The sequence below is a fragment of the Hesperophylax consimilis genome, chromosome 20 (genome assembly GCF_061612785.1).
Source record: "Hesperophylax consimilis isolate HC1 chromosome 20, BYU_Hcon_1.0, whole genome shotgun sequence".
NCBI lineage: Eukaryota > Metazoa > Arthropoda > Insecta > Trichoptera > Limnephilidae > Hesperophylax > Hesperophylax consimilis.
The window spans coordinates 12,304,553-12,332,254 of NC_142855.1; the positions used below are offsets into that span (position 1 = coordinate 12,304,553).

Consider the following 27,702-nt stretch of genomic DNA (forward strand, 5'->3'; position numbering starts at 1 on the left):
TCGAGATAGTTCTACGAATGTCCAAGTGAGCAAGAAATACATTTATGAGGAAAGAGCGCTGGAATATCGGCCGTCAAAGTTTCCGTATCAACTGTTGATACAGCCGCGTGTGAGTATAGACTTTTTGCCGTAACAACAGTTGATACGGCCGCGTGCAAAGAGTTAAATATACTTTAAAATTTTATTATCTATCTATATAAATAAAAATACAAATGTTCGTTTGTTCAAAATCTAAAATCGCCGAAAATTCTTCACCGATTGCTTTGAAATTTTGACACAACTTTGCATTCCAATACGCGTGTGTTTTTATATGCCTATATTATATAGATGTCGCATGTGACAGATAAAAACTTGCTTTTTTTTAAATCAGCCAAGCTGTTGGACAAACATGTTTTCTTAAAAAAAAACAGCAATATCTCTTTGTCATAAAATCAATTGATTCTCTATATGCACAGACATGTTGAGCCACAGCAACGCGTGGCGTAGTACAGCTAGTTATATAATAAACATCTAGTTTAAATAAGAAAATTTTGAAACCAAACATAAAAAGTTTTATAAATGGCTCAACAAAAATTACTGATAATGAAAATAATACACATTTTGTTAGAAAAATGTTGAATTAAACAATATTTTGCCACCTCACTTATTTTTCATATTTTTAACAAAAATTTCATAAATTTTTCTCAAATTGCCGTCGTAATCTTTGGTTTCATAGAGGTGTAAATTTTAATTCTTCTAGATTTGAATACAAAGCATAGAAATTAGTAAGAACATAATTAAATTATTATCCCTTCACCTCTCAGAAAAGGACTTTTATTTACTTTGTGTTCCTTTGCGAACTGTCAAAACGCGAAAATTTTTGTGTTATTCACGAGTTTTGTTAAAAGCTTCATAACTCACGTTTTGGGAAACGTAGCCTCATTCTAAAAAATGTTTTGGAAAGATTATGAAATTCACTATCGTATTGTTTTGTTATACGTAAATATTTGCGTTTCTAAATATACATTTTCTGAAAACGTCAAAAATATGTAAAAATCGCTGACCATTATTTCAAAGCTGTGAAAAATGTACTTTTTTCTGAGTATCATAAAGAAATAACACTTTATATATTGAAGAAATATAATTAAAAACTATTAGTCACCTCAAAATATTAACCGTCCAAACTAAAATATTTTTAATAAATTATTTAGAAATGCAATAAATTATGAACGAACAAGATGACAGATCAAATCGCCTTAGATAATGCACCTCTACTTTCCATAGATATTCTTGAATACAGACGCGTAGCGTTATTCATTATCGATACTCTGTTTTTTAAATCATGGCAATCCGTATACTAGTGATGGAAATAAATCGATTTTTGTAAAATCTCGCGCGTTTACGTGAAAAGACGTACTAATGTCTTGACCGCTATTATCATATTTACGTCTTTTGACGTTCTAATGTTCCGAGTGGTTAAGGCTAATTTGTTCTATTTTGGGAACAGCTCATGTCATGGTGAGAAATATGATCTAAACAGTGTGAGAAAGAGAAAACACCAAGCTTTATATTCAAATCTATCTACACAAAGATTCAAATCTATATGAAAACAAAGGTTCCGAACGCAACATGAAATATTTTTAGAAAACTTTGTGAACTATTTTTATACGAAATGACAAAAACATTTGTCCAGTAAAATGTGTGCGTGTGTTTTATATTTATTTATCAACAATTTTAGTTACGAAAAACGTAAGGTAATTTTAAAAACTTATGTTTGCGTTAAAAATTTTAATATTTAAAAAAATATGTTGATTTCTAATTTAACATTTCAAAAACAGTTTTTCGTTTGCAGATAAGTTTTGGATTTTATTGGAAAGCAGAAATATTCCGACCGTCCGTCAGAGGCCTGAGGGGTTAAGTAACTTATGAAATTGGTAAGAACATAATGAAATTATTAAGAAAATTGTTAAATTGGTAAGAAACTTGTGAAATTATTAAAAAAACTTGTGAAAACGGTAAGAACAAAATGAAATTGAAAGAAAATTGTGAAAACGGTAAGAACCAAGTGAAATTATTAAGAAACTTGTGAAATTGGTAAGAATAAAATGAAATTATTAAGAAACTTGTGAAATTGGTAAGAATAAAATGAAATTATTAAGAAACTTGTGAAATTGGTAAGAATCAAATGAAATTAAAAATAAATTTGTGAAATTGGTAAGAACAAAATGAAATTTTTAAGAAACTTGTTAAATTAGTAAGAACATAATGTAATCTTTAAAAATTGTAAACTTTATAAGAATCTAACGAAGTCATTAGGAATCATCAAGAATATAGTAGAATCGGTAAGAATCTCTTCAACTAGGACGGGTTGTTTCGGAGAATTTGAACAATTCATCAAATTACAACGTTCATTTTCAAGTTCTGTGAAAGATTTTTCAAGTTCTGTTGTTATTTCAGTTCTTTCAGGCAACTAGCCTATAATGATATAATAACAGAACTTGAATAGGACTTTCACAGAACCAGAAATTTGATGAATTGTTCAAATTCTCTGAAACAATCCGTCCTAACTCATTCCCGTTTGAATAACATTGTATATAAATGTGCACAGATAATTCTCGTTGACAAAAGCATCGCAATACGTCCTAGCCAATGAAAACAGAAGATGAAAAACTACTAGAGCTACGACAATAATACATTTGATGGAAATGACCTAACATTAGTGCGCCGGTTACCAGACGCAGTGTTTCGGCACTATATTTGTAATATTATGAATTATAAGACTAAACAAGAGTGTTTTTGTTTATTTCATGCCCTACCCAAACATCCCCTCGGATTATTATACTATACGTGGTAAGCCCTGCGTAATCTTCCACGTACATGGTGAACTCTGGCATTGTGAAATTTGTGCTGCTGTTTCTGTCCTGAATTTCAAGATCAATGCAATTATTTTCAGCTCGCAATGTGGTTTCCATCATGAGCTGTGGAGCTTTAAAGTTTCTTAAAAATTGAGTAAACAATTTTTGTACTCTTTTACGCGTTTTAAAATATTGTATTACCCAGTTTCGCTCGATATTTGAAAATGGTACAAATTTCATGACGCCAGAATTAACTACAAATTTTTGCTGAGAAAAATTTATTTGACTAGGTTATTTGTATTCACTATTACTAGTTTAATATATACTTATGTTTTTAAATACATCCTCTGAATTAAAATTTTGTTTTCACAAATGAAAGAATGAAAAGGAATCTTGGATGTGGAAATTAACCCACTTCCCGAAATCCGATCGTGCTGAAACTCAGCTGATAGACTCGTTGTCGATGAAAATGCATTCAATCAACTTTTGGTGACATTCACGCACACACACGCCCATACTTATGATTGAAATGACATTGCGAGCTGAAAATGATTGCATTAACTTTGAAATTCAAAACGGAAACAGAAGTGCAGAAACACAATGCAAGAGCTCGCTGTTTGAGAGCTTTTGCACAAAGAGAGACCATAATATATTATGCTTTACGATTAACACCCTTCAAGCCGACGAAAATACATCGAGATTTTGCTTTAGACAGATTTATCTTTGAAGATAACATTTATTTGAATGATTTATTGTTACATAGTTCTCACCGCACCCCAACTATAAAAATACTGTCTGAAATTAAAACCTACTTGTAATACAACTCCATTAACTGAAGTTAGACGTAGTTTTGGGCCATTTTCTGATGTTTAATGTATGTATTTTATTGCATAACAAAAAAATTGGATTTCACTTACGCATATTACAAAAAAAAATTGAATTTCGGCATCTCCAGCGCCAAGTGTGCAAGGATGTTATTCCTCATTCTACAGGTAAAGGTTTAGTATGGTTTCCTTTTGATTTCCGCATCTCCAGCGCCAAGTGCAAGGATGTTATTCCCCATTATACAGATAAAGGTTTAGTATGGTTTCCTTTTGATTTCCGCATCTCCAGTGCCAAGTGCAAGGATGTTATTCCCCATTATACAGATAAAGGTTTAGTATAGTTTCCTTTTGATTAAAATTTAGAATTCGGCATCTCCAGCGCCAAGTGCAAGGATGTTATTCCCCATTATACAGATAAAGGTTTAGTATGGTTTCCTTTTGATTTCCGCATCTCCAGTGCCAAGTGCAAGGATGTTATTCCCCATTATACAGATACAGGTTTAGTATGGTTCCTTTTGATTAAAATTTAGATTTCGGCATCTCCAGCGCCAAGTGCAAGGATGTTATTCCCCATTATACAGATAAAGGTTTAGTATGGTTCCTTTTGATTAAAATTTAGATTTCCGCATCTCCAGCGCCAAGTGCAAGGATGTTATTCTCCATTCTACAGATAAAGGTTTAGTATAGTTTCCTTTTGATTAAAATTTGGATTTCGGCATCTCCAGCGCCAAGTGCAAGGATGTTATTTCCCATTCTACAGGTAAAGGTTTAGTATATTTTCCTTTTGATTAAAATTTGGATTTCCGCATCTCGCCAGCGCCAAGTGCAAGGATGTTATTCCCCATTATACAGATAAAGGTTTAGTATAGTTTCCTTTTGATTAAAATTTGGATTTTCGCATCTCGCCAGCGCCAAGTGCAAGGATGTTATTCCCCATTCTACAGGTAAAGGTTTAGTATGGTTTCCTTTTGATTTCGCATCTCCAGCACCTAGTGCAAGGATGTTATTCCCCATTCTACAGGTAAAGGTTTAGTATGGTTTCCTTTTGATTTCCGCATCTCCAGCACCAAGTGCAAGAATGTTATTCCCCATTCTACAGGTAAAGGTTTAGTATGGTTTCCTTTTGATTTCCGCATCTCCAGCGCCAAGTGCAAGGATATTATTCCCCATTCTACAGATAAAGGTTTAGTATAGTTTCCTTTTGATTAAATATTCTTCCACACAAGACACAAGAAGATAAGAGATACTATTATACATAGATATATTTGTAGGTGGGACCCGCACAAAAGATTGGTGTACAATTTTCACACAGAATTATCGGACAGCAATGCCTTTACAGCCATTCAAGAAGGACCGGCGTAAAAGGTACAACCGCCCTTCCCATGGGAAGTGTGAAGGTGTAAATAAAATATATTAAAATGAAGTACGTAAAAGATTTCTTTTTTTCACAAGAAAAAAGAATGGTGAAAAGTTTAGTACATAAATTAAGAGCATTTCATAAATGAAAAAAAAAATATATATTGTGAAATCTTGTATCCATTCTTGTCATTCACAAGAGGCTGCGTGCGTACAACGTGTTTGAAGATACAGCGAAACTCTCTTCAGAAGTTTTCCAAGGAACCGGAAAAAAAAAACTTCTTATTTTGTTTTCGTAAATGAATCATTTGTCATTTTTAATAATAGTTTCTTTGACCTCTCCAGCAGACTCGAACCGTCGCCTTGCGGAGTAGTGGGGGATGGTTTCATACGTCTGTCAATCCTGGACACACTGACCTACAGATTCCTGATTAATAATTTCTTTCCCACAACCAATAAAATGATAAGCCTATCCGGGGCGGAGAAGTTGAAAGTACTCAATTATTTCAAATGGGTATAGATCACACTTAGATTTAGGGGGTATTTCACTATGTCGGGCTAAATATCTGACTAGCTAGCCGTTGGCTGGCTTTAAAGATCAGAATAACTTCGTTATTCAACGGCGACCGTTTCACCATTGTTGCCGAGCTTCCGGATAGATAACACTCGAAATAGTCTGGCAACATCGCTAAATGTTTGCAGTTACTCCATCTACTGCCACGGCTGTCTGTTGATCTGTGGTCAACGCCGTCATTCCGCACACCGCAAAGTGTGCATTTTTTTGGTTATGTTATGTTGATTATCAGGTCATTTTAGATGTCGAATTAATACATTGTTTCTTATTTTGAACACAATCAAATAATTCAGGATGGATCATACAAGCATTCAAATTCATTCGAGCTCTTAAAACTCGCGGCCTTCGCATCGCCGCCCTTTCACCTGCTTCTGTAAATCAAAAACCTCGGTATCCACAATAATTCGCAACAAAATTCGACTCACTTCTCCGCTGTCAAACTCGGAATGTTTTGACGCCATCTTTGATTCGAGGAATAGCGCCTAACGTGAGGTTCGAGCACTGATTAGTCAAATTGAACTTTAACCCGAGCGTTAGCGTTATTCAGATATAGTGAAAACGAAAAAATGACTAATCCGCGGATTAGTGCTTAGTCAGAACATAATCAGAGATAGTGAAATACCCCCCTAGTTATTAGTTTAGTGAGCAGATCTCGATGCTATAATCCCTTGTGACACTCGGGGAGTAAGGAGATTGTGTGGAGGATTGAAGCAGGCGATGTATTGGATCAGTATTCCGGATGTACTGGTCCCGTCGAGGATACGGATCCTCAGCCGTCAGTGTTGATGAGGCAGGCCAGTATGGGCTACGCGGGAAGTCCGTTTGGCTCCACAGGAATGTACTGGTGCTGCTCCGTCGATCCCCCGGAAGTGCAGTAAACCACCTGTCAAATAGCATCTTATTAACAAACTGCTAAATTTACTTAGACCATAGACAATAAAATTGGCAGACCAGCCGATCAGGGAAAAAGGAATAAAATTAAGTTGTGCGGAGCGGGGAGGTGGCGTGATAGCAACTCGCATTATAATATAATTGAAGATTGCTTAAATGATAGCAATTTTCCCAACATGCCTTCCATTGATATGCTTGGTCCCTGTACAAATCTTAAGTGCGCCGCACTGTTGGCAGCCACTTTTGGTTTGGAGCCCCAAAATAACTGGAAAAAAAACCCATGACTGTGCAGAAACAGGTGGTCCGTTTGATAGATTCCCCTATTTTTATGAAAAAAGGATGGCAACTTGAGAGCACAGGAGTCAGGTAGATATGCTGTGCATGTTCTACTGGTATTACACTGGAAGATGCTCCTAGGAACTAGCATCATTGATCCCTTTGCCACCGGTTTGACATTTGTCAGAATGCGACGTTTCTACCACTCGTTCTCGAGTTCAACAGCTCGGCTGTGAAACGATTTGCCGGCATCTGTGTTTCCTACCTCCTACAACATTGGTCTCTTCAAGACCCGTGTTCACTCCTTACTCTCCTCAAAAAGACCCTCCACAAAGCATCACCAAAGATGACAGGCCCCGAGGGAAATTATTTTCCTCAGAGCCTCTTGTGTGGAGTTTTTTGTAAAAAAATGCGCAAATTGCTGGCTGCGTTAAAAACTTAACTACAAATCAGGCCAACAAAAGTTCAAAAATCAAATATTTTGTTAAACTATTTATAATTTACCCACCTCACTCATATTTAGCAGTTGCTTTGCCAGGCGGTTCGGTTAAAAATGAACATTCAGATCTTTACATTTCTGCGCCGGGTCAATGTACGGCTGATGTCATGGTTTATTCAAAGCATTCCCGAAACTGTAACGAATGTGATTCGTCTCCAACTCGTCGAGGTACAAAATATTCAATTTTGGAAACCAGGCCGAATTTTTTTAACCCATTTGGGATTTGTAGTTTTTAAGCAGCCAGCAATTTAACAACTGTAAAAATGACTGCTGTAGAAATGAGATGCCTGAGGCGTATGTGTGGTAAAACCATGTATGATTAAAATCTACTCCTCTCCCTTGGCTCCCCGTACTTGCAAACATAACACCGCCAAACATCAGGCGAGAAATTGCAACATTGATGGAATACAAGAAGGCGCTGCAAAAAGCGCAATACCTTTGCACGAAGATGTCGTCTCCCACCCGGCATGCCGCTTGAAGTTCCGAAAGACCTTCTGGGCGGAAGGAGAGAGGCTCCTCCGATTACCTCTCACCCCAGAAGATAGGTGGAAACTTAATGGCAAACGGCCAACGTGGGAAATGCCCACCTTATACAGGACCCCACCGAGAGACAGCCTGGGTTCACAGCCTGGAAGTCCCGAAAGCCCTTCTGGGCGGAAAGAGAGAGAGTCTCTGATTACCTCTCACCCCAGAAGATAGGTGGAAACTTGAGTGGCAAACGGCCAACGTGGGAAATGCCCACCTCATACAGGACCCCACCGAGAGACAGCCTGGGATCTCAACCTGGTCCGCCATCAATAGGTTAAGGTGCTCCTCCCATAGCCGCTGTGCCCACATGATGCACAGATGGGGCCTTAAAGAGTCGGCGATGTGTGAATGTGGTGCAGCTCAGACCACCGAACATGTGGTCAACGAATCTCCGCTCCATTCATTCCCCGGCGGGATTGATGAGGTCCACATGGCGACACCTGAGGCCCTAGAATGGCTCGCAGACCTAGATGTCCCCCTCTGACCCCCCCACCATACGAAAGAAGACGACCAAGTATGATCGTGTGAGAAATGTGGAGATCCACAAAGAGTGCAAGGCTGATGTAAGTTTAATGAGTAAGATCAAGAAAGGGACGCTTAGATGGTTTGGGCATGTTGAGCGAATGAGCGAAGAAAGGAGTACAGGGAGGATATATGATGCGAATGGTAGCAGAAGTCGGGGACGCCCGAGAAAGACATGGCACGACCAAATAAATCAGATACTCGAGTCGGGTTATGTCAAGAGTCAGAGTAATAGAAGAGTATGTATGAATGTGAATGAGGCAAGGTGTGTGTGAAACGGCATGATGGTTAGTTAGTTAGTTAACTCTAAAGTGTCAGCTACACTACTCGCTTCGACGCTTCGACGAAGTCCTCGACGAAGTCCTCGACGAAGTTAGCCGAAGTTCGAAGTGCGTGCCCACACACTCGTGCAACTTCGCGAGTAACTCAGTCCAACCAGTCAGTGATTGGTTTATTTATGCCGTGACGCTTCGAGTCCTTTGACTCGGGCGCATTTACCGACAACAATCGGAAGTCGGGCGAAGCGAAGCGAAGTTGCCCGAAGCGAAGCAAAGTTCGTGCCCACACTATCGTATTCGGTCAACTTCGATCAACTTCGCGAGTAGTGTAGCTGGGCTATAAGATTTTATTTTCAAGGAGTAAATAGTGATATGTATTACACGCCACCTCCCCGCTCCGTGAAACTTGGTTTGTTTCAAGATCCCTGTTGTGCTGGTCTATCAATTTCGATGTCTACGAACAAACTCAAATTTGCTGATTTGCGTCTGCGCCAATAGTGATATATTTGTAGTGGGTGAAATAGACTTACCGTGTTCTGCCCTCCGTTGGAGCCCACCACGTATTGTTGCTTCATACCCTCCTGACCTCCATCTACAAACACAAAAGATTACATATTTGATGCAATAACAACTTAACCCTTCGAAACTCGGAAGGACATTATTAGCCACAAACGTCACAGATGTCTTTACATTATAAAAAGATTTTTTAATTAAAAAAAATAAACAAAATATAAACGCTATATACAGGGTGTATCGGCACGTACCCGACAAACTTTAACCAGCTATTCCTTAGCACATTTGGAGTAAAAAATGTTATGGGCACTTTGCTGTCCGGTAGCATTTTTTTTTCAATTAAAAACAAAAAAAATTAAAATTTCCACACTACATCACTGTCATTGGCATTGCGTTTCGTGTTCAACAGCTGTTATAAGCAAGTATGTCAAAAAGCGTCTTCGCTCTTTCGCACACACTAAATAATAATAGTTAAAAATGAGACGAATGGTGCCGTGCCATTTCGTTGTGATTGTAAGTGTGCGCCAATATAGGTACACACGTGCATTATTCAACGGAATTCGAATAAAATATTTGCCAGATGGGTTATCAAACTTTGACAAAGGATAAAACAGTGGTGACATGTGGTGAAAATATGAATAGTAAATTTTTTATTAAAATAAACGTTACCGGACAGCAAAGTGCACATAAGATTTTTTACTCCAAATATGCTAAGGAATAGCTGGTTAAAGTTTGTCGGGTACGTGCCGATACACCCTGTATATATATTTTTTTACATATCCTCTAAAGTTATTTTATGAGCTTCTAAATATGCATTTATAGTTGATGCATTTTATTAAGTACCCATTTCATACAATATTGCCAGCTCATTCTTTTAACAATTTACAACCAGTTCTGTACCTACCTTCTATAATTTCTTACCAAATAAGTACTTTTTTATTTTTGTATCTTATACAGGTTTTCCAATAAGAGGTGTTATTTTGAATAGCCCGCTATTTCGGTAGATGTTACTTTTGAAGCTGTCATTTTTTGACATTTGACAAGTAGAAACTACGCCATTAATAAAAATGGAACGATACACGCTTCAACAACGCATTGAGATTATTAAAATTCACTATTATTAATTAATGCAAATCATCTTGTGTGGTGAGGCCCATTTCCACCTCGGTGGCTTCGTCGACAAGCAAAATTGTCACATCTGGGGCTCGGAAAACCCAAGAGTTATTGTTGAAAAGCCTCTCAAAACCCTTACTTTCATCGCATTTGTTCAGTTTGCAATGTTTTCTGTGTTTTTCAAATGCGCCATATACATCTTATTTATTGATTTTCCGTAAAAACAAATACTGTTTTAGAAACTAGATAAAATTATCTTCATTGTGTATGCATTTAAAATAAACATTACTATTTAATAAAAAAATTATATCAAATATGCAAAATGTTGTCAAAAACGCTAACCACATTTTTACTTAATTTTTTACTCCAATCGTAGAAAAATTGAGAGAACTCGATATTTCGAAAACACATTCGATTTGTTTGGGGATTTATAAGAAAACTGTAACTTCACTTTTATCTCGTTCATACAATAAAAAATAATATTTGAAGTTAAACCAATTGTTACGATAGAAGCACGAAATGTGAATTATTTATTTTTACTATTTTTATGATTTTATAAATGGATTCCAGTATAAATATTTGAGGCTTATTAACTTGAAAGAGTAATTATTTAACTTAAAAAAAAATGAATTATTTCCGCATTATTACTTTTATAAAATTTAGACACCCGGTCATAAATGACACTAAAAGGCTGGAGGTGTTAAAAAGAAAAATAATTACTGTTCTCAATTTATCTCAAACATGTATACTTGATTCCACGGATAAAATCCTAAAATGCATGACTACAATTTGGCAGGATTTTTATACTGACTCACGAATATATAATTTATACCTCCTCACGAACCCGAGCACCCTTACTAACTCACCGGCCGATACTTACCACTTGGGGTGACCTATCCTATGGCAGAGGTTTTGGTTATCCAATAAAGTAAACATACCCGCCTCCCAAATTGGAAGTTGTAATTTGTAAGATTGACTCACCGCTGCTTGCCTGGTTTCCCGGAGACGAGGATCTGTTCTCCAGCTCGCAGCCAAAGAGGCAGTGGTGCACGGTCCAGCGAGGCTCAAACGGGATATGCGTCTTCACCTGCAAACAATCAAACAAATAATCCATCAATACACAGTGACATGAGAATGGATCGCTTGCATATTCAACAGCTCGGCTGTGAAATTATTTGCCAGCCTCTATGTTTCCTCCCTCCATTCATCTGCGGTCTCTCCTTCCTGTCCTCAAAAAGACCCTCCACACAGCAACCCAAAGACGACATAAGCCACAGTGGAAATTATTGCAGTTTGTTGGTGCGACAATCGGAAATCAAACATGCCATAAAACCTTTTTTAATTGTAAGCGGGGACTTTGGACGGGAAGTGGTTTGGGTAATGTTTTGAAATAACTGATGTGTACCCGGTGTTGCTCGGGGACTTTGGACGGGGAAGTGGTTCTCCCCACACCCCAACTATAAAACATGGAACTTGCATAGTTCTCACCACACCCCAACTAGAAAACAAGGGTCTTGCATAGTTCTCACCACACCCCAACTAGAAAACAAGGGTCTTGCATAGTTCTCACCACACCCCAACTATAAAACAAGGATCTTGCATAGTTCTCACCACACCCCAACTATAAAACAAGGATCTTGCATAGTTCTCACCACACCCCAACTATAAAACAAGGGTCTTGCATAGTTCTCACCACACCCCAACTATAAAACAAGGGTCTTGCATAGTTCTCACCACACCCCAACTATAAAACAAGGGTCTTGCATAGTTCTCACCACACCCCAACTATAAAACAAGGGTCTTGCATAGTTCTCACCACACCCCAACTAGAAAACAAGGGTCTTGCATAGTTCTCACCACACCCCAACTATAAAACAAGGGTCTTGCATAGTTCTCACCACACCCCAACTAGAAAACAAGGGTCTTGCATAGTTCTCACCACACCCCAACTATAAAACAAGGGTCTTGCATAGTTCTCACCACACCCCAACTATAAAACAAGGGTCTTGCATAGTTCTCACCACACCCCAACTAGAAAACAAGGGTCTTGCATAGTTCTCACCACACCCCAACTAGAAAACAAGGGTCTTGCATAGTTCTCACCACACCCCAACTATAAAACAAGGATCTTGCATAGTTCTCACCACACCCCAACTATAAAACAAGGATCTTGCATAGTTCTCACCACACCCCAACTATAAAACAAGGGTCTTGCATAGTTCTCACCACACCCCAACTATAAAACAAGGGTCTTGCATAGTTCTCACCACACCCCAACTATAAAACAAGGGTCTTGCATAGTTCTCACCACACCCCAACTATAAAACAAGGGTCTTGCATAGTTCTCACCACACCCCAACTATAAAACAAGGGTCTTGCATAGTTATCACCACACCCCAACTATAAAACAAGGGTCTTGCATAGTTCTCACCACACCCCAACTAGAAAACAAGGGTCTTGCATAGTTCTCACCACACCCCAACTAGAAAACAAGGGTCTTGCATAGTTCTCACCACACCCCAACTATAAAACAAGGATCTTGCATAGTTCTCACCACACCCCAACTATAAAACAAGGATCTTGCATAGTTCTCACCACACCCCAACTATAAAACAAGGGTCTTGCATAGTTCTCACCACACCCCAACTATAAAACAAGGGTCTTGCATAGTTCTCACCACACCCCAACTATAAAACAAGGGTCTTGCATAGTTCTCACCACACCCCAACTAGAAAACAAGGGTCTTGCATAGTTCTCACCACACCCCAACTATAAAACAAGGGTCTTGCATAGTTCTCACCACACCCCAACTATAAAACAAGGGTCTTGCATAGTTCTCACCACACCCCAACTAGAAAACAAGGGTCTTGCATAGTTCTCACCACACCCCAACTATAAAACAAGGGTCTTGCATAGTTCTCACCACACCCCAACTAGAAAACAAGGGTCTTGCATAGTTCTCACCACACCCCAACTATAAAACAAGGGTCTTGCATAGTTCTCACCACACCCCAACTATAAAACAAGGGTCTTGCATAGTTCTCACCACACCCCAACTAGAAAACAAGGGTCTTGCATAGTTCTCACCACACCCCAACTATAAAACAAGGGTCTTGCATAGTTCTCACCACACCCCAACTATAAAACAAGGGTCTTGCATAGTTCTCACCACACCCCAACTATAAAACAAGGGTCTTGCATAGTTCTCACCACACCCCAACTAGAAAACAAGGGTCTTGCATAGTTCTCACCACACCCCAACTAGAAAACAAGGGTCTTGCATAGTTCTCACCACACCCCAACTAGAAAACAAGGGTCTTGCATAGTTCTCACCACACCCCAACTATAAAACAAGGGTCTTGCATAGTTCTCACCACACCCCAACTAGAAAACAAGGGTCTTGCATAGTTCTCACCACACCCCAACTATAAAACAAGGGTCTTGCATAGTTCTCACCACACCCCAACTAGAAAACAAGGGTCTTGCATAGTTCTCACCACACCCCAACTATAAAACAAGGGTCTTGCATAGTTCTCACCACACCCCAACTAGAAAACAAGGGTCTTGCATAGTTCTCACCACACCCCAACTATAAAACAAGGGTCTTGCATAGTTCTCACCACACCCCAACTATAAAACAAGGGTCTTGCATAGTTCTCACCACACCCCAACTATAAAACAAGGGTCTTGCATAGTTCTCACCACACCCCAACTAGAAAACAAGGGTCTTGCATAGTTCTCACCACACCCCAACTAGAAAACAAGGGTCTTGCATAGTTCTCACCACACCCCAACTATAAAACAAGGGTCTTGCATAGTTCTCACCACACCCCAACTAGAAAACAAGGGTCTTGCATAGTTCTCACCACACCCCAACTATAAAACAAGGGTCTTGCATAGTTCTCACCACACCCCAACTAGAAAACAAGGGTCTTGCATAGTTCTCACCACACCCCAACTATAAAACAAGGGTCTTGCATAGTTCTCACCACACCCCAACTAGAAAACAAGGGTCTTGCATAGTTCTCACCACACCCCAACTATAAAACAAGGGTCTTGCATAGTTCTCACCACACCCCAACTAGAAAACAAGGGTCTTGCATAGTTCTCACCACACCCCAACTATAAAACAAGGGTCTTGCATAGTTCTCACCACACCCCAACTATAAAACAAGGGTCTTGCATAGTTCTCACCACACCCCAACTATAAAACAAGGGTCTTGCATAGTTCTCACCACACCCCAACTAGAAAACAAGGGTCTTGCATAGTTCTCACCACACCCCAACTATAAAACAAGGGTCTTGCATAGTTCTCACCACACCCCAACTAGAAAACAAGGGTCTTGCATAGTTCTCACCACACCCCAACTAGAAAACAAGGGTCTTGCATAGTTCTCACCACACCCCAACTATAAAACAAGGGTCTTGCATAGTTCTCACCACACCCCAACTAGAAAACAAGGATCTTGCATAGTTCTCACCACACCCCAACTAGAAAACAAGGGTCTTGCATAGTTCTCACCACACCCCAACTAGAAAACAAGGGTCTTGCATAGTTCTCACCACACCCCAACTAGAAAACAAGGGTCTTGCATAGTTCTCACCACACCCCAACTATAAAACAAGGGTCTTGCATAGTTCTCACCACACCCCAACTATAAAACAAGGGTCTTGCATAGTTCTCACCACACCCCAACTATAAAACAAGGGTCTTGCATAGTTCTCACCACACCCCAACTATAAAACAAGGGTCTTGCATAGTTCTCACCACACCCCAACTATAAAACAAGGGTCTTGCATAGTTCTCACCACACCCCAACTATAAAACAAGGGTCTTGCATAGTTCTCACCACACCCCAACTATAAAACAAGGGTCTTGCATAGTTCTCACCACACCCCAACTATAAAACAAGGGTCTTGCATAGTTCTCACCACACCCCAACTAGAAAACAAGGGTCTTGCATAGTTCTCACCACACCCCAACTAGAAAACAAGGGTCCTGCATAGTTCTCACCACACTACAACAAGAAAACAAGGGTCTTGCATAGTTCTCACCACACCCCAACTATAAAACAAGGGTCTTGCATAGTTCTCACCACACCCCAACTAGAAAACAAGGGTCTTGCATAGTTCTCACCACACCCCAACTAGAAAACAAGGGTCTTGCATAGTTCTCACCACACCCCAACTATAAAACAAGGGTCTTGCATAGTTCTCACCACACCCCAACTAGAAAACAAGGGTCTTGCATAGTTCTCACCACACCCCAACTATAAAACAAGGGTCTTGCATAGTTCTCACCACACCCCAACTAGAAAACAAGGGTCTTGCATAGTTCTCACCACACCCCAACTATAAAACAAGGGTCTTGCATAGTTCTCACCACACCCCAACTAGAAAACAAGGGTCTTGCATAGTTCTCACCACACCCCAACTATAAAACAAGGGTCTTGCATAGTTCTCACCACACCCCAACTAGAAAACAAGGGTCTTGCATAGTTCTCACCACACCCCAACTATAAAACAAGGGTCTTGCATAGTTCTCACCACACCCCAACTATAAAACAAGGGTCTTGCATAGTTCTCACCACACCCCAACTATAAAACAAGGGTCTTGCATAGTTCTCACCACACCCCAACTAGAAAACAAGGGTCTTGCATAGTTCTCACCACACCCCAACTATAAAACAAGGGTCTTGCATAGTTCTCACCACACCCCAACTAGAAAACAAGGGTCTTGCATAGTTCTCACCACACCCCAACTAGAAAACAAGGGTCTTGCATAGTTCTCACCACACCCCAACTATAAAACAAGGGTCTTGCATAGTTCTCACCACACCCCAACTAGAAAACAAGGATCTTGCATAGTTCTCACCACACCCCAACTAGAAAACAAGGGTCTTGCATAGTTCTCACCACACCCCAACTAGAAAACAAGGGTCTTGCATAGTTCTCACCACACCCCAACTAGAAAACAAGGGTCTTGCATAGTTCTCACCACACCCCAACTATAAAACAAGGGTCTTGCATAGTTCTCACCACACCCCAACTATAAAACAAGGGTCTTGCATAGTTCTCACCACACCCCAACTATAAAACAAGGGTCTTGCATAGTTCTCACCACACCCCAACTATAAAACAAGGGTCTTGCATAGTTCTCACCACACCCCAACTATAAAACAAGGGTCTTGCATAGTTCTCACCACACCCCAACTATAAAACAAGGGTCTTGCATAGTTCTCACCACACCCCAACTATAAAACAAGGGTCTTGCATAGTTCTCACCACACCCCAACTATAAAACAAGGGTCTTGCATAGTTCTCACCACACCCCAACTAGAAAACAAGGGTCTTGCATAGTTCTCACCACACCCCAACTAGAAAACAAGGGTCCTGCATAGTTCTCACCACACTACAACAAGAAAACAAGGGTCTTGCATAGTTCTCACCACACCCCAACTAGAAAACAAGGGTCTTGCATAGTTCTCACCACACCCCAACTATAAAACAAGGGTCTTGCATAGTTCTCACCACACCCCAACTAGAAAACAAGGGTCTTGCATAGTTCTCACCACACCCCAACTATAAAACAAGGGTCTTGCATAGTTCTCACCACACCCCAACTAGAAAACAAGGGTCCTGCATAGTTCTCACCACACCCCAACTATAAAACAAGGGTCTTGCATAGTTCTCACCACACCCCAACTAGAAAACAAGGGTCCTGCATAGTTCTCACCACACCCCAACTATAAAACAAGGGTCTTGCATAGTTCTCACCACACCCCAACTAGAAAACAAGGGTCCTGCATAGTTCTCACCACACCCCAACTATAAAACAAGGGTCTTGCATAGTTCTCACCACACCCCAACTAGAAAACAAGGGTCCTGCATAGTTCTCACCACACCCCAACTATAAAACAAGGGTCTTGCATAGTTCTCACCACACCCCAACTAGAAAACAAGGGTCCTGCATAGTTCTCACCACACCCCAACTATAAAACAAGGGTCTTGCATAGTTCTCACCACACCCCAACTAGAAAACAAGGGTCCTGCATAGTTCTCACCACACCCCAACTATAAAACAAGGGTCTTGCATAGTTCTCACCACACCCCAACTAGAAAACAAGGGTCCTGCATAGTTCTCACCACACCCCAACTATAAAACAAGGGTCTTGCATAGTTCTCACCACACCCCAACTAGAAAACAAGGGTCCTGCATAGTTCTCACCACACCCCAACTATAAAACAAGGGTCTTGCATAGTTCTCACCACACCCCAACTAGAAAACAAGGGTCCTGCATAGTTCTCACCACACCCCAACTATAAAACAAGGGTCTTGCATAGTTCTCACCACACCCCAACTAGAAAACAAGGGTCCTGCATAGTTCTCACCACACCCCAACTATAAAACAAGGGTCTTGCATAGTTCTCACCACACCCCAACTAGAAAACAAGGGTCCTGCATAGTTCTCACCACACCCCAACTATAAAACAAGGGTCTTGCATAGTTCTCACCACACCCCAACTAGAAAACAAGGGTCCTGCATAGTTCTCACCACACCCCAACTATAAAACAAGGGTCTTGCATAGTTCTCACCACACCCCAACTAGAAAACAAGGGTCCTGCATAGTTCTCACCACACCCCAACTATAAAACAAGGGTCTTGCATAGTTCTCACCACACCCCAACTAGAAAACAAGGGTCCTGCATAGTTCTCACCACACCCCAACTATAAAACAAGGGTCTTGCATAGTTCTCACCACACCCCAACTAGAAAACAAGGGTCCTGCATAGTTCTCACCACACCCCAACTATAAAACAAGGGTCTTGCATAGTTCTCACCACACCCCAACTAGAAAACAAGGGTCCTGCATAGTTCTCACCACACTACAACAAGAAAACAAGGGTCTTGCATAGTTCTCACCACACCCCAACTAGAAAACAAGGGTCCTGCATAGTTCTCACCACACCCCAACTATAAAACAAGGGTCTTGCATAGTTCTCACCACACCCCAACTAGAAAACAAGGGTCCTGCATAGTTCTCACCACACCCCAACTATAAAACAAGGGTCTTGCATAGTTCTCACCACACCCCAACTAGAAAACAAGGGTCCTGCATAGTTCTCACCACACCCCAACTATAAAACAAGGGTCTTGCATAGTTCTCACCACACCCCAACTAGAAAACAAGGGTCCTGCATAGTTCTCACCACACCCCAACTAGAAAACAAGGGTCCTGCATAGTTCTCACCACACCCCAACTAGAAAACAAGGGTCCTGCATAGTTCTCACCACACCCCAACTATAAAACAAGGGTCTTGCATAGTTCTCACCACACCCCAACTAGAAAACAAGGGTCCTGCATAGTTCTCACCACACCCCAACTATAAAACAAGGGTCTTGCATAGTTCTCACCACCCCCCAACTAGAAAACAAGGATCTTTTTTTTTTTTATGTGACACCTCACAAGAGTGTCCCTGCCTGTGCAGTGTACAGACAGGGGAACTATGTTACCACCCGGTTGGGCACATATTCAAAAATAAGTTTCAAACATAAGTTTTCCCGAACCCCGAGCCAGTAATCAAGCCCAAACAATATTGATATCGGGAAATTAAAAAAAATGTTGCACACATACTCTTTACATCTTCCTGGGCTATAAAAGGAGCAGTTTAAGACAATTGTAGGTTATTCACAATCCGAAGGTTGAAGAGGACACGTGAATAAATAGCAAAAAAAGACAACCCCTTAAAATGGACACCACTGCTGACGAAGCCGCTCAAGTGGTGGCACTACTGCAATCAGGGATGCGGCACTGTGATGTTGCTCAGAAACTAAACTTAAGCCGTTTTGTCGTTCAACGGGTTTTCCCGACGATTTGATTTGTCAATGATGTTTGTGACGCCACATATAGAAGGTATCTGTGGAACTGACCTTGAGTTCGGTGGTCAGCATGAGTATGTGCCGGCAGGGGAGGCGGAACACTCGGCTGAAGAGGCAAGAGCACTCCTGTGTGGAGGTGCCGTACTTGCTGATGGAGTTGGCTCCCTCCTTGTCACTGGAAACAAGAACACTGGTTGACATCTCATTCTTAAAACTGGCCAAAAACACCCAACAACTTACTGGCACCACTAGCGGGAAACCATCTCGGAAGCATCTATCAAAAACAAAGGCATTAGCAACTCTCCACTTGGCCAGAACACTTCCCTTCACCTTCTTACGTGGGTTAGTTTAGGAGGCGGTGAGAACCCAGGCTGTCTCTCAGTGGAGTATAATACAAGATGGGCATTTCTCACGTCTGACGATTGCCACTCGAGAGTCCACCTATCTTCTGGAATGGGAGATGGCCGGAGGAGCATCTCTCCTTTTATCCAGAAGGGATTTTGGGACTCCAGGGTATCTATTCCCCAGTCTCGATCGCTCGCAATTTCCGCCGAAAGTACATACACTGGTAGAGTTTGTTATTCTTGAGTCTCACCGAAAGTACATACTACACGCCATACGTCAAAATTCATTCGACTTAAACAACGAGTGGGTCGAAGCAGTAGAGATCGGCAAAACTGTCAAAATCTCATTGCATCCTGGTGAATTGCCTTATACAAAAAAAAAAAAGATCGTTTCCCGCGCGCTTTTCGTAGTTGGTATCGGATTCGTTTAGTTTTGCAAAGTTGTTTTAACCATTTTTCTGGCATTTCGATATGTATCCACCACCGCCATTCATTTCAGAAAAAGTGCGATAGCAAATAAAAACGTTGACAGAACGACGCGGCAACGGTTTGTTTTTGACATTTCAAATTAACTCCATAGAAACCTCAAACACATCAGAAACATAGACAATATTCACAGGGTTGCCAACACAGTCATCTCTTCAACCGTGTGACACTCAAGAATGTATAAATATAGAAGTTATGACAAAAGTCGTAGAGATTTCCGTTCGTAGATGGCGCATAGCGAGTAATTCGTGGTAGAGACTCTGGAATAGATACCCAGGCGGCATGCAGGGTGAGAGAGAGAGATGCAGTGTTGCAATCTCTAGCCTGATATTAAACTGTTATATTTTGTCTTTGTTGGAAGTCGGCTTCAGTACTATGTATATCCCGTCTGGAAGCCACATTACAATATTCGTTTACAAGCCATTGAAAGAATATAATAAGTGTCGCATATAAATAAGAATTGGATATGTTTATCCGAGACACTATCTAGGTTACAAACTAATTGTTTAGAACACTACATATGCAGTAACACAAGGCTGCCCAACCCCAGGCCCGCGGGCCACAATGTGGCCCGCGAACGACTTATAAGTGGCCCGCGTGAAACATTTTCAAAAAACCCGCCAATCCGCCAATTTGAAAAAGTGTCGCGGGCCCGCGGTAAAACAGACAATGCAGCTTGCGCGCGGTCACCAGTGTTGCCAACGACGGCGATTTATCGCTATTTAGGCTACTCAGAACGAGAATCAGTGACGAAAAAATCTAACCTGTTGAACTTACTTTTGAAACAAAAATACACCGGTCTTGGACCGGTTAATATTTTTTGCGTCTAAATGGAATCCTGTAGCCACCCCCCCCCCCATGGAATTCGAAAAATTGCTGTGGGGAATCACATATGATGTTCGGGTGTGAGGAATTCTTTCTCAGCGAAGTTCCGTAACAACCCCCCCCCCCCCCCCCCCCCCCATGGATTTCAAATATTTTGTGGGGAGCACTCATTTAGATTTTTTTTGTGGGGAATTATGTTTTATAGAAATTCTCTAACAACCCCCCCCCCCCCCCCCCCCCATGGAAATAGGAACCGTCAGGTATTCAGTGGCCCGCCAGTGATTCAAAATCGTCAATTTCGCCCAACTGCTAAAAAGGTTGGGCAGCCTTGCAGTAACAGTACATATACATTACAGTACATGTACAGTAACAGTTACATATGCAGTGTATATAAAATATTGTAAACTAGACAAAGCCTACTCATATCTAAAGCATTTAAGCATTAAAATGAACCATCAACATAAAAAAGTGTTTTTTTCAACTTTGAGGATTTAAAAAAAAAAAATCGCAAGTTGCGCCACAATACAAAGTATGTCAAAAAAATACAAATAAATAGTAGTATATCTGTGTGTAAGGATAGAATGGCCAACCTTATGATTCCAGAGATAGCCTCATTTTTAATGTCAGTGCCATACAATTTTTTCTTAAAAAGATGATAACTCCTTCATTTGTACACGCAATTGCTTCGTACGAAATTTTATAGCATAGTAATGATCAGCAGAATCCATTTCTAGTCAAAAAAAATACCCTTGAAAATTCAAGTCTCTATGTCTATGAAAGGCGATTTTCAGCCAACTGTGCAGCGTCATCGCCGCTTACACCTAGTATCATCCTCATCGGTCGGAAGTCATCTCACAACTGCGCTACTGACTCACCCAAAATAAACGCTGTAACATCACAACCGCCATCTTTCATTGTCTCACTACCAAATCCCCAAAGGTTTGTTAGTGTTAAGAAGCTTTGTAGATGCACGCACAGATGGCAGTGCATAGAGCTTGCGGGGAAATCCGCAAGATGGAGCCAGTGGCCAGTTGTCGCCATGGACAGTGCGAAGGCTCTCCGACAATCGCACTGGCCCAGATTCCATTTAGCTAGCTTCTAGTTAGGTCGACTAACGAGTCACCAATATAATACGCATAGTATTAAATAAATCCCTGATTAATATAAAAGAACCTCTTATTTATAAAACTCCTTCCAAGACGAGTTGGAGACTGTTTGTGCGAACACAACAGTTAGTATTATTTTCTTCTTTAACCACTCAGAACATTAGAACGTCAAAAGACGTAAATATGATAATAGCGGTCAAGACATTAGAACGTCTTTTCACGTAAACGCGCGAGATTTTACAAAAATCGATTTATTTCCATCACTAGTATACGGATTGCCATGATTTAAAAAACAGAGTATCGATAATGAATAACGCTACGCGTCTGTATTCAAGAATATCTATGGAAAGTAGAGGTGCATTATCTAAGGCGATTGGATCTGTCATCTTGTTCGTTCATAATTTATTGCGTTTCTAAATAATTTATTAAAAATATTTTAGTTTGGACGGTTAATATTTTGAGGTGACTAATAGTTTTTAATTATATTTCTTCAATATATAAAGTGTTATTTCTTTATGATACTCAGAAAAAAGTACATTTTTCACGGCTGTGAAATAATGGTTATCGATTCTTACATATTTTTGACGTTTTCAAAAAATATATATTTAGAAACGCAAATATTTACTTATAACAACACAATGCGATAGTGAATTTCATAATCTTTCCAAAACATTTTTTAGAATGAGGCTACGTTTCCCAAGACGTGAGTTATGATGCTTTTAGCAAAACTCGTAAATAACACAAATTATCACGTTTTGACTGTTCTCAAAGGAACACATAGTATATAAATGTCTTTGTCTGAGAGGTTAATGATATATTCAAAAGAAATAGATATTTGGCGGGGTTATATTTACAAATACTGGTTCCAGTTCGGCTGATGGTTCGCATTGTGACATTAAGGTTTATTGAAGTGGCCAGTGAAGTTATTAGTACTGATGTGAATTAACAGCAACAAAGGGAATGTGGAGGGTACGCACCCAGACTGGTTCTGCTGGTTAAGGGCCCTCTGCGCTAGCACCGTCTGCTGGTGGATGAGGAAGTAGGCGTACTGGGTGATGGTGTCTGTCGGAGACTGCTTTGAGTTTATTGTATCCTGGAACACAAACACACCAACTATTGTTATTGCAGTTCATTTACACATTCATATATATACAAGAAACTGTGAAAACCATTAATGAAGACATGATTTAACCTTTGGAATGTCAGATTCCCTTTTGTTGTGTGCCGGTAATCTGTTTGCCCTCGCAAAACTCTTAATAAGAAGGAATACTTTTTTTTATTTTTTTTTTATTGAATAAATATCAACAAACAAGTCCTGCTAAGCCAATTGAATTGGCTTGTCAACAGGTGCTTAAAGTTTAGTTACATATACATTTTTATAAGTTATTTTTTTATTTATTATTCTTTATTTTGGCTTTCACCCATTAGGGGTTATATCGGACGTGCAGAGCCAAAGTCATTATGAGATAACAAGATCTCAAGTTTTTACGATGTCCTTAATATTTTTGATAAAACCATTTAGATATCTGCTTCAAAATAAATATGATACTATAATATTATCCCACATCCTTAATGTGCGACTGCTATAGTTAATATTAATGGATTTTCGGCGCCACCATACATTTAAAAACTAATGTTTTTGTTTTGTTCAACACATTGAAGAGATAAGGGTGATCGCTAATTACTCTCATTGAACATGTGTGAAATTTAATGTATAATTTTGTCCAATAAATAGAGAAGTAACTGGTACAAACAGTCACTTCTCATCCGAGAGTACTCGGGAAAGTAATACTTGTTTAATTTAATGTTTTCCTATACTGCCCCTGCAAAAACTCTCAGATCAAGGTGTCAATGTGTGCCGGTGCCCTATTGAATTTGCAGTATTTGTGCGGGCTTCACTAACTTGGTCCCGTACAGGGGTGATCTTGGCCATATACAATTAACATTTGTCTTATTAACAATATCATCATAAACATAACATAAATAAACCAAACATAACATAAACATAACATAACATACTTAACAAAAACGGTACAGAGCTGGTAACAGTAGGATATCACAAAATTATAAAAATAGGAACCTGTGTACAATATAAGTGGGCGCTTTTTATAAGCTATAATTTACATCTTATATCTACAGAATCAACAATTTTCTCATACAATTTTTCATACATATTAAAGTAAATATTTTTTTTCCGATAGCCAATTTTCCACCATATATTTAACCTTATTCATAGATTTACATTGCTTTATAGTGTCAGGTAATAAATTAAATATCTTCGTTATGTTGTATTCAAACGTTCTCTGTCCATATTTATTATTAAATTTCGGAACTATTAACCTGTCATTGCGCGTGAATCTAGTACTGTATTTATGTTCTAATTTTTCTTTATGCTGCGAAGTAAATATATATTGAATTATGATTTTTTGCCATAGAATAGCCTTAACAGGTAAAAGTTTGGCACTCTGAAACAGCAACGGTGTAATATGTCTCAGTTTAAAAATATTAGGTTTAAAAATAATTGTATACTTAACGCAATATCTCTACATCGGAACGAGATACGCAGTCAAATTAAGGTCGATGTAATGTAGTTTTTTAACAGTAACGTTGTGGTATACAGTTGTGAATGGCAGTAGAAGTCGGAGACGCCCGAGAAAGACATTAGCAATAGCGTAGCATTACGGGGTTCACTAGATATAAGATAATGACGTATGTTGCGCATTACCTGCAGCCGTGAGAGCGCGTACAGTCGCCGGCTATCTTCGACGGTGCGCACCACCTGGAAGAAGAAGGCCACAAAGTCCTCGGGCTGCAGACCGGTGGAGGCGGACAGCGGCTCAAAGTGCTCCACCACCTTCTCCACACCCTGGAGACGAGGAAACATGAACACACATTAATAACGTTCTGTGCAAATCCCCGGCATGGTAGAGGACTTGAGCTAATGTCCAAATGAATCTTAATTTCAGGGAAATAAAGGATAAATACCTTGTGCAGCACGTTGGTGAAGTTGTCTCCTTCCAGGAGTCGAGGGAGTCGGTTGGCCACGCTGCCCAGCATTCTGCGGAGCTGAAATCAACCAAACATCATCATTTATTCAGTATTGGGAACAAACAGCTATTACCTGCAATTTACAATACTGTCTTGTTAGGACACTAGGGTGTAAACAATAATTTGGAGGACAGCTCAATGAACCAAGACATTGTCCTATCTGCGCAGGTCGCGTTGTCCGCGTGTAACGCATTTCGACAAGACAATAGGACAAAAAGCCAGTAGTTCCGCACGCACGTATCTCGACTATCGGCGCTTGAATCTCCTATTTACAACTTAGTATAAAAGACCTAATATTTTTCACGAACTTGTTTGTAACGCGCATTCGTATTAGAACTACGGTAGGTTTATTATATTGTACCGTTATCCTGCCCTGCACGGTCGAAGCTGTTCACGGAACATGCACAGGACAATATTTATTTATTTATACGCCCATTGGGCTTTTACATACATAGTTCATAAAAAAATAATATTCTGAAGATTGTAAGTTCACAATAGTAACAGTAAAAATACGTATAATCGTATCCATTTGACATATTATAACAGCAAGTAAATAGTAAATGCATACAATAATTATTTGTAGGTACCTGTTGTACAAAAATAAGAATATGTCTACTCCTAAGGTATACAAACGTAAATTATTTAAAAAGAAATGTAAAGTTTATATGTACATACTAGGTAGTGGCAGCAGTAACATGATATCATACGACACATAGTGTATGAGGCCTTTGAATTAGAAAGTTAACGAAATAATTATTGGCAGTATTGTTAACAAATATAGAGCATTTGACAGATTGACGTGGCTTGTTAAATCGAGGGTGTTCTGTCTGCCATTTTACATACATATTTTACGTAGTTTATATAAAAAATATTTTGAAGATTATAAATATAGAATAGTAAAAGCAATAATATAACCTTCACCATTTGACATATAAAAGCAAGCAAAAAGCAAATCTAAACATGATAGTTTGTAGGTATAAGCCTGTTGTAAGAAAATAAGAATTTGCCTACTTCTAAGGTATAAAGACGAAAATTGTTTGTAAAAATGTTAAGTTTATATGTACATACTAGGTAGTAGTTGTATTAACATAATATTTATGCGACACATAAAAGCTAGTGTATATATTTATTCATTCATTCAATTATCTATTCTAGCGGGCTCCATAAGCCAGCCAGTTCGTAAATTGATAAATAAATAAAAATAAAGTAACATTTTTGCTAAATGATTATTGTACTGTTCTGTCTTCTGTATTGTCTTTGTGTGATCATATTTTGAAGTATAAACTAAATGGTGTTAGAAACCAAAACACAAAGCTTTATATTCAAATATAGGAGTTAATACACCTCTAACTATATGAAACCAAAAGTGACGACCGCAATTAGAGAAAAATTTATGAAACCTTGTGAATTTTTTATGAATTATTTTTACATGAAACGACTAAAAACTGAGGTTGCAGTAATGTTTACAATAAATTTTTCCAATAAAATAAGTGTTATTTTTTAGTTATCAGTAATTTTAGGTCAGTGTTTGGACGAAAAATGTAAGATGCGCCATTTTTAAAACATTTTTATGTGTTTCATAATTTTGTATGTTTATTTCTAACTATCTGTACCCGCCACGCGTTGCTGTGGCTCGGTCTGTATGTGCAAATAGAGAAACAATAGCGCGTACTGCTTTTACATCCAACAGATAGCACTGTTTTTAAAAAAAATGCCTGTTTTTACCTGTCACAGGTGATATCTATAAAATATAGATACATAAAAGCACACACATATTCGAATACAACATTGTGTAAAAATTTCATCTGTGAAGAACTGGCGGAAATTTAGTTTATTTAGAATTTACTGCACAAGTGCCATTTACATACAAAGTTTTTATTTTATTTTTTTACATATACATAGAGATGGCAAAATTTAGCATTAATTTTCAGATTTTTTAGCATTAACAATTGGAAATTTAGCGTTTTATAGCATTTTGAGGCATAATTTAGCGTTTTGTAGCAAAATAGAACAAAATGTATTTCCTGAATGTTTTTAGCGCATATTTTAAGTATTTTTGGTAAAATATATGTTTAACCTTCATTTGCAAGTATTTCCATGTGAAAGATTATAAATAATTAATTTTAATATTAAATTAATAAGGAAGAAAACTCTAAGTACGGGTCGAACAAAAACCCAACAAATGCAGATTAACATCAATAGGCGTAATTTATTTCGCACAATTTGTGTAATGTCAAAAAGCAATTTTAGCCTACAGTACAAAAATATTAAATATATACACATAAAATGGTAACAAAATTATAAAAAATCGTAATGTAAATATCGATTTTTTGAAATTCTCACATATTATTTTAATACCCGGTATTTTCGGGAAATTCGCGCCTATTTCGCTAAATAGAATAATTTAGCTGAAATACGGCCAAAATCGCGTTTTTCGCGTTAATTCGCGAAATAGAAATCACTGGAAACCCTTTCAAATGCCTTGAAACGCAAAGAAAACATATAAATGCCCTATTTTCGAAACATAAATATTTTTTTGCGTTTTTAGTTAAAACGAAATTTTGCCATCTCTACTTATACATAGTGCAGTATTAAATTTTGATGAGAAAAATTAAAGAATTAAATTTAGTTAAAATATAACAAATAAAATAACAGTAAAGAAAGAAGCAATGACAATAGCCTGTTATGTAGTGACCTCATTAAAATAAGTGGCGTTAAAATGTGTTATTAGTGCAGCTTTATACTTCACAAGGCGAATATTAAAAGTATCTGCGATTTTAGCATAAAAGTTCCCAAGTGTGTC

At 39.0% G+C, this 27,702-nt stretch overlaps 1 protein-coding gene across 2 annotated transcripts in view; it reads right to left on the minus strand.

Moving 5' to 3' along the window:
• Positions 1–4,237: 4,237 nt before the first annotated feature.
• LOC149414100 (uncharacterized) overlaps positions 4,238–27,702 on the minus strand; it is a 45,511-nt gene continuing 22,046 nt past the window's right edge. For both annotated transcript variants that reach the window (XM_089643693.1, XM_089643692.1), the window contains 7 exons: positions 24,837–24,917; positions 24,577–24,717; positions 22,829–22,944; positions 19,142–19,265; positions 11,190–11,295; positions 9,113–9,174; positions 4,238–6,471 (listed from right to left, as the gene is read on the minus strand). In XM_089643693.1, coding sequence (XP_089499819.1) covers positions 6,394–6,471; positions 9,113–9,174; positions 11,190–11,295; positions 19,142–19,265; positions 22,829–22,944; positions 24,577–24,717; positions 24,837–24,917 — 708 coding nt within the window. In that variant the 3' untranslated portion in view covers positions 4,238–6,393. The remainder of the gene's footprint in view (positions 6,472–9,112; positions 9,175–11,189; positions 11,296–19,141; positions 19,266–22,828; positions 22,945–24,576; positions 24,718–24,836; positions 24,918–27,702) is intronic.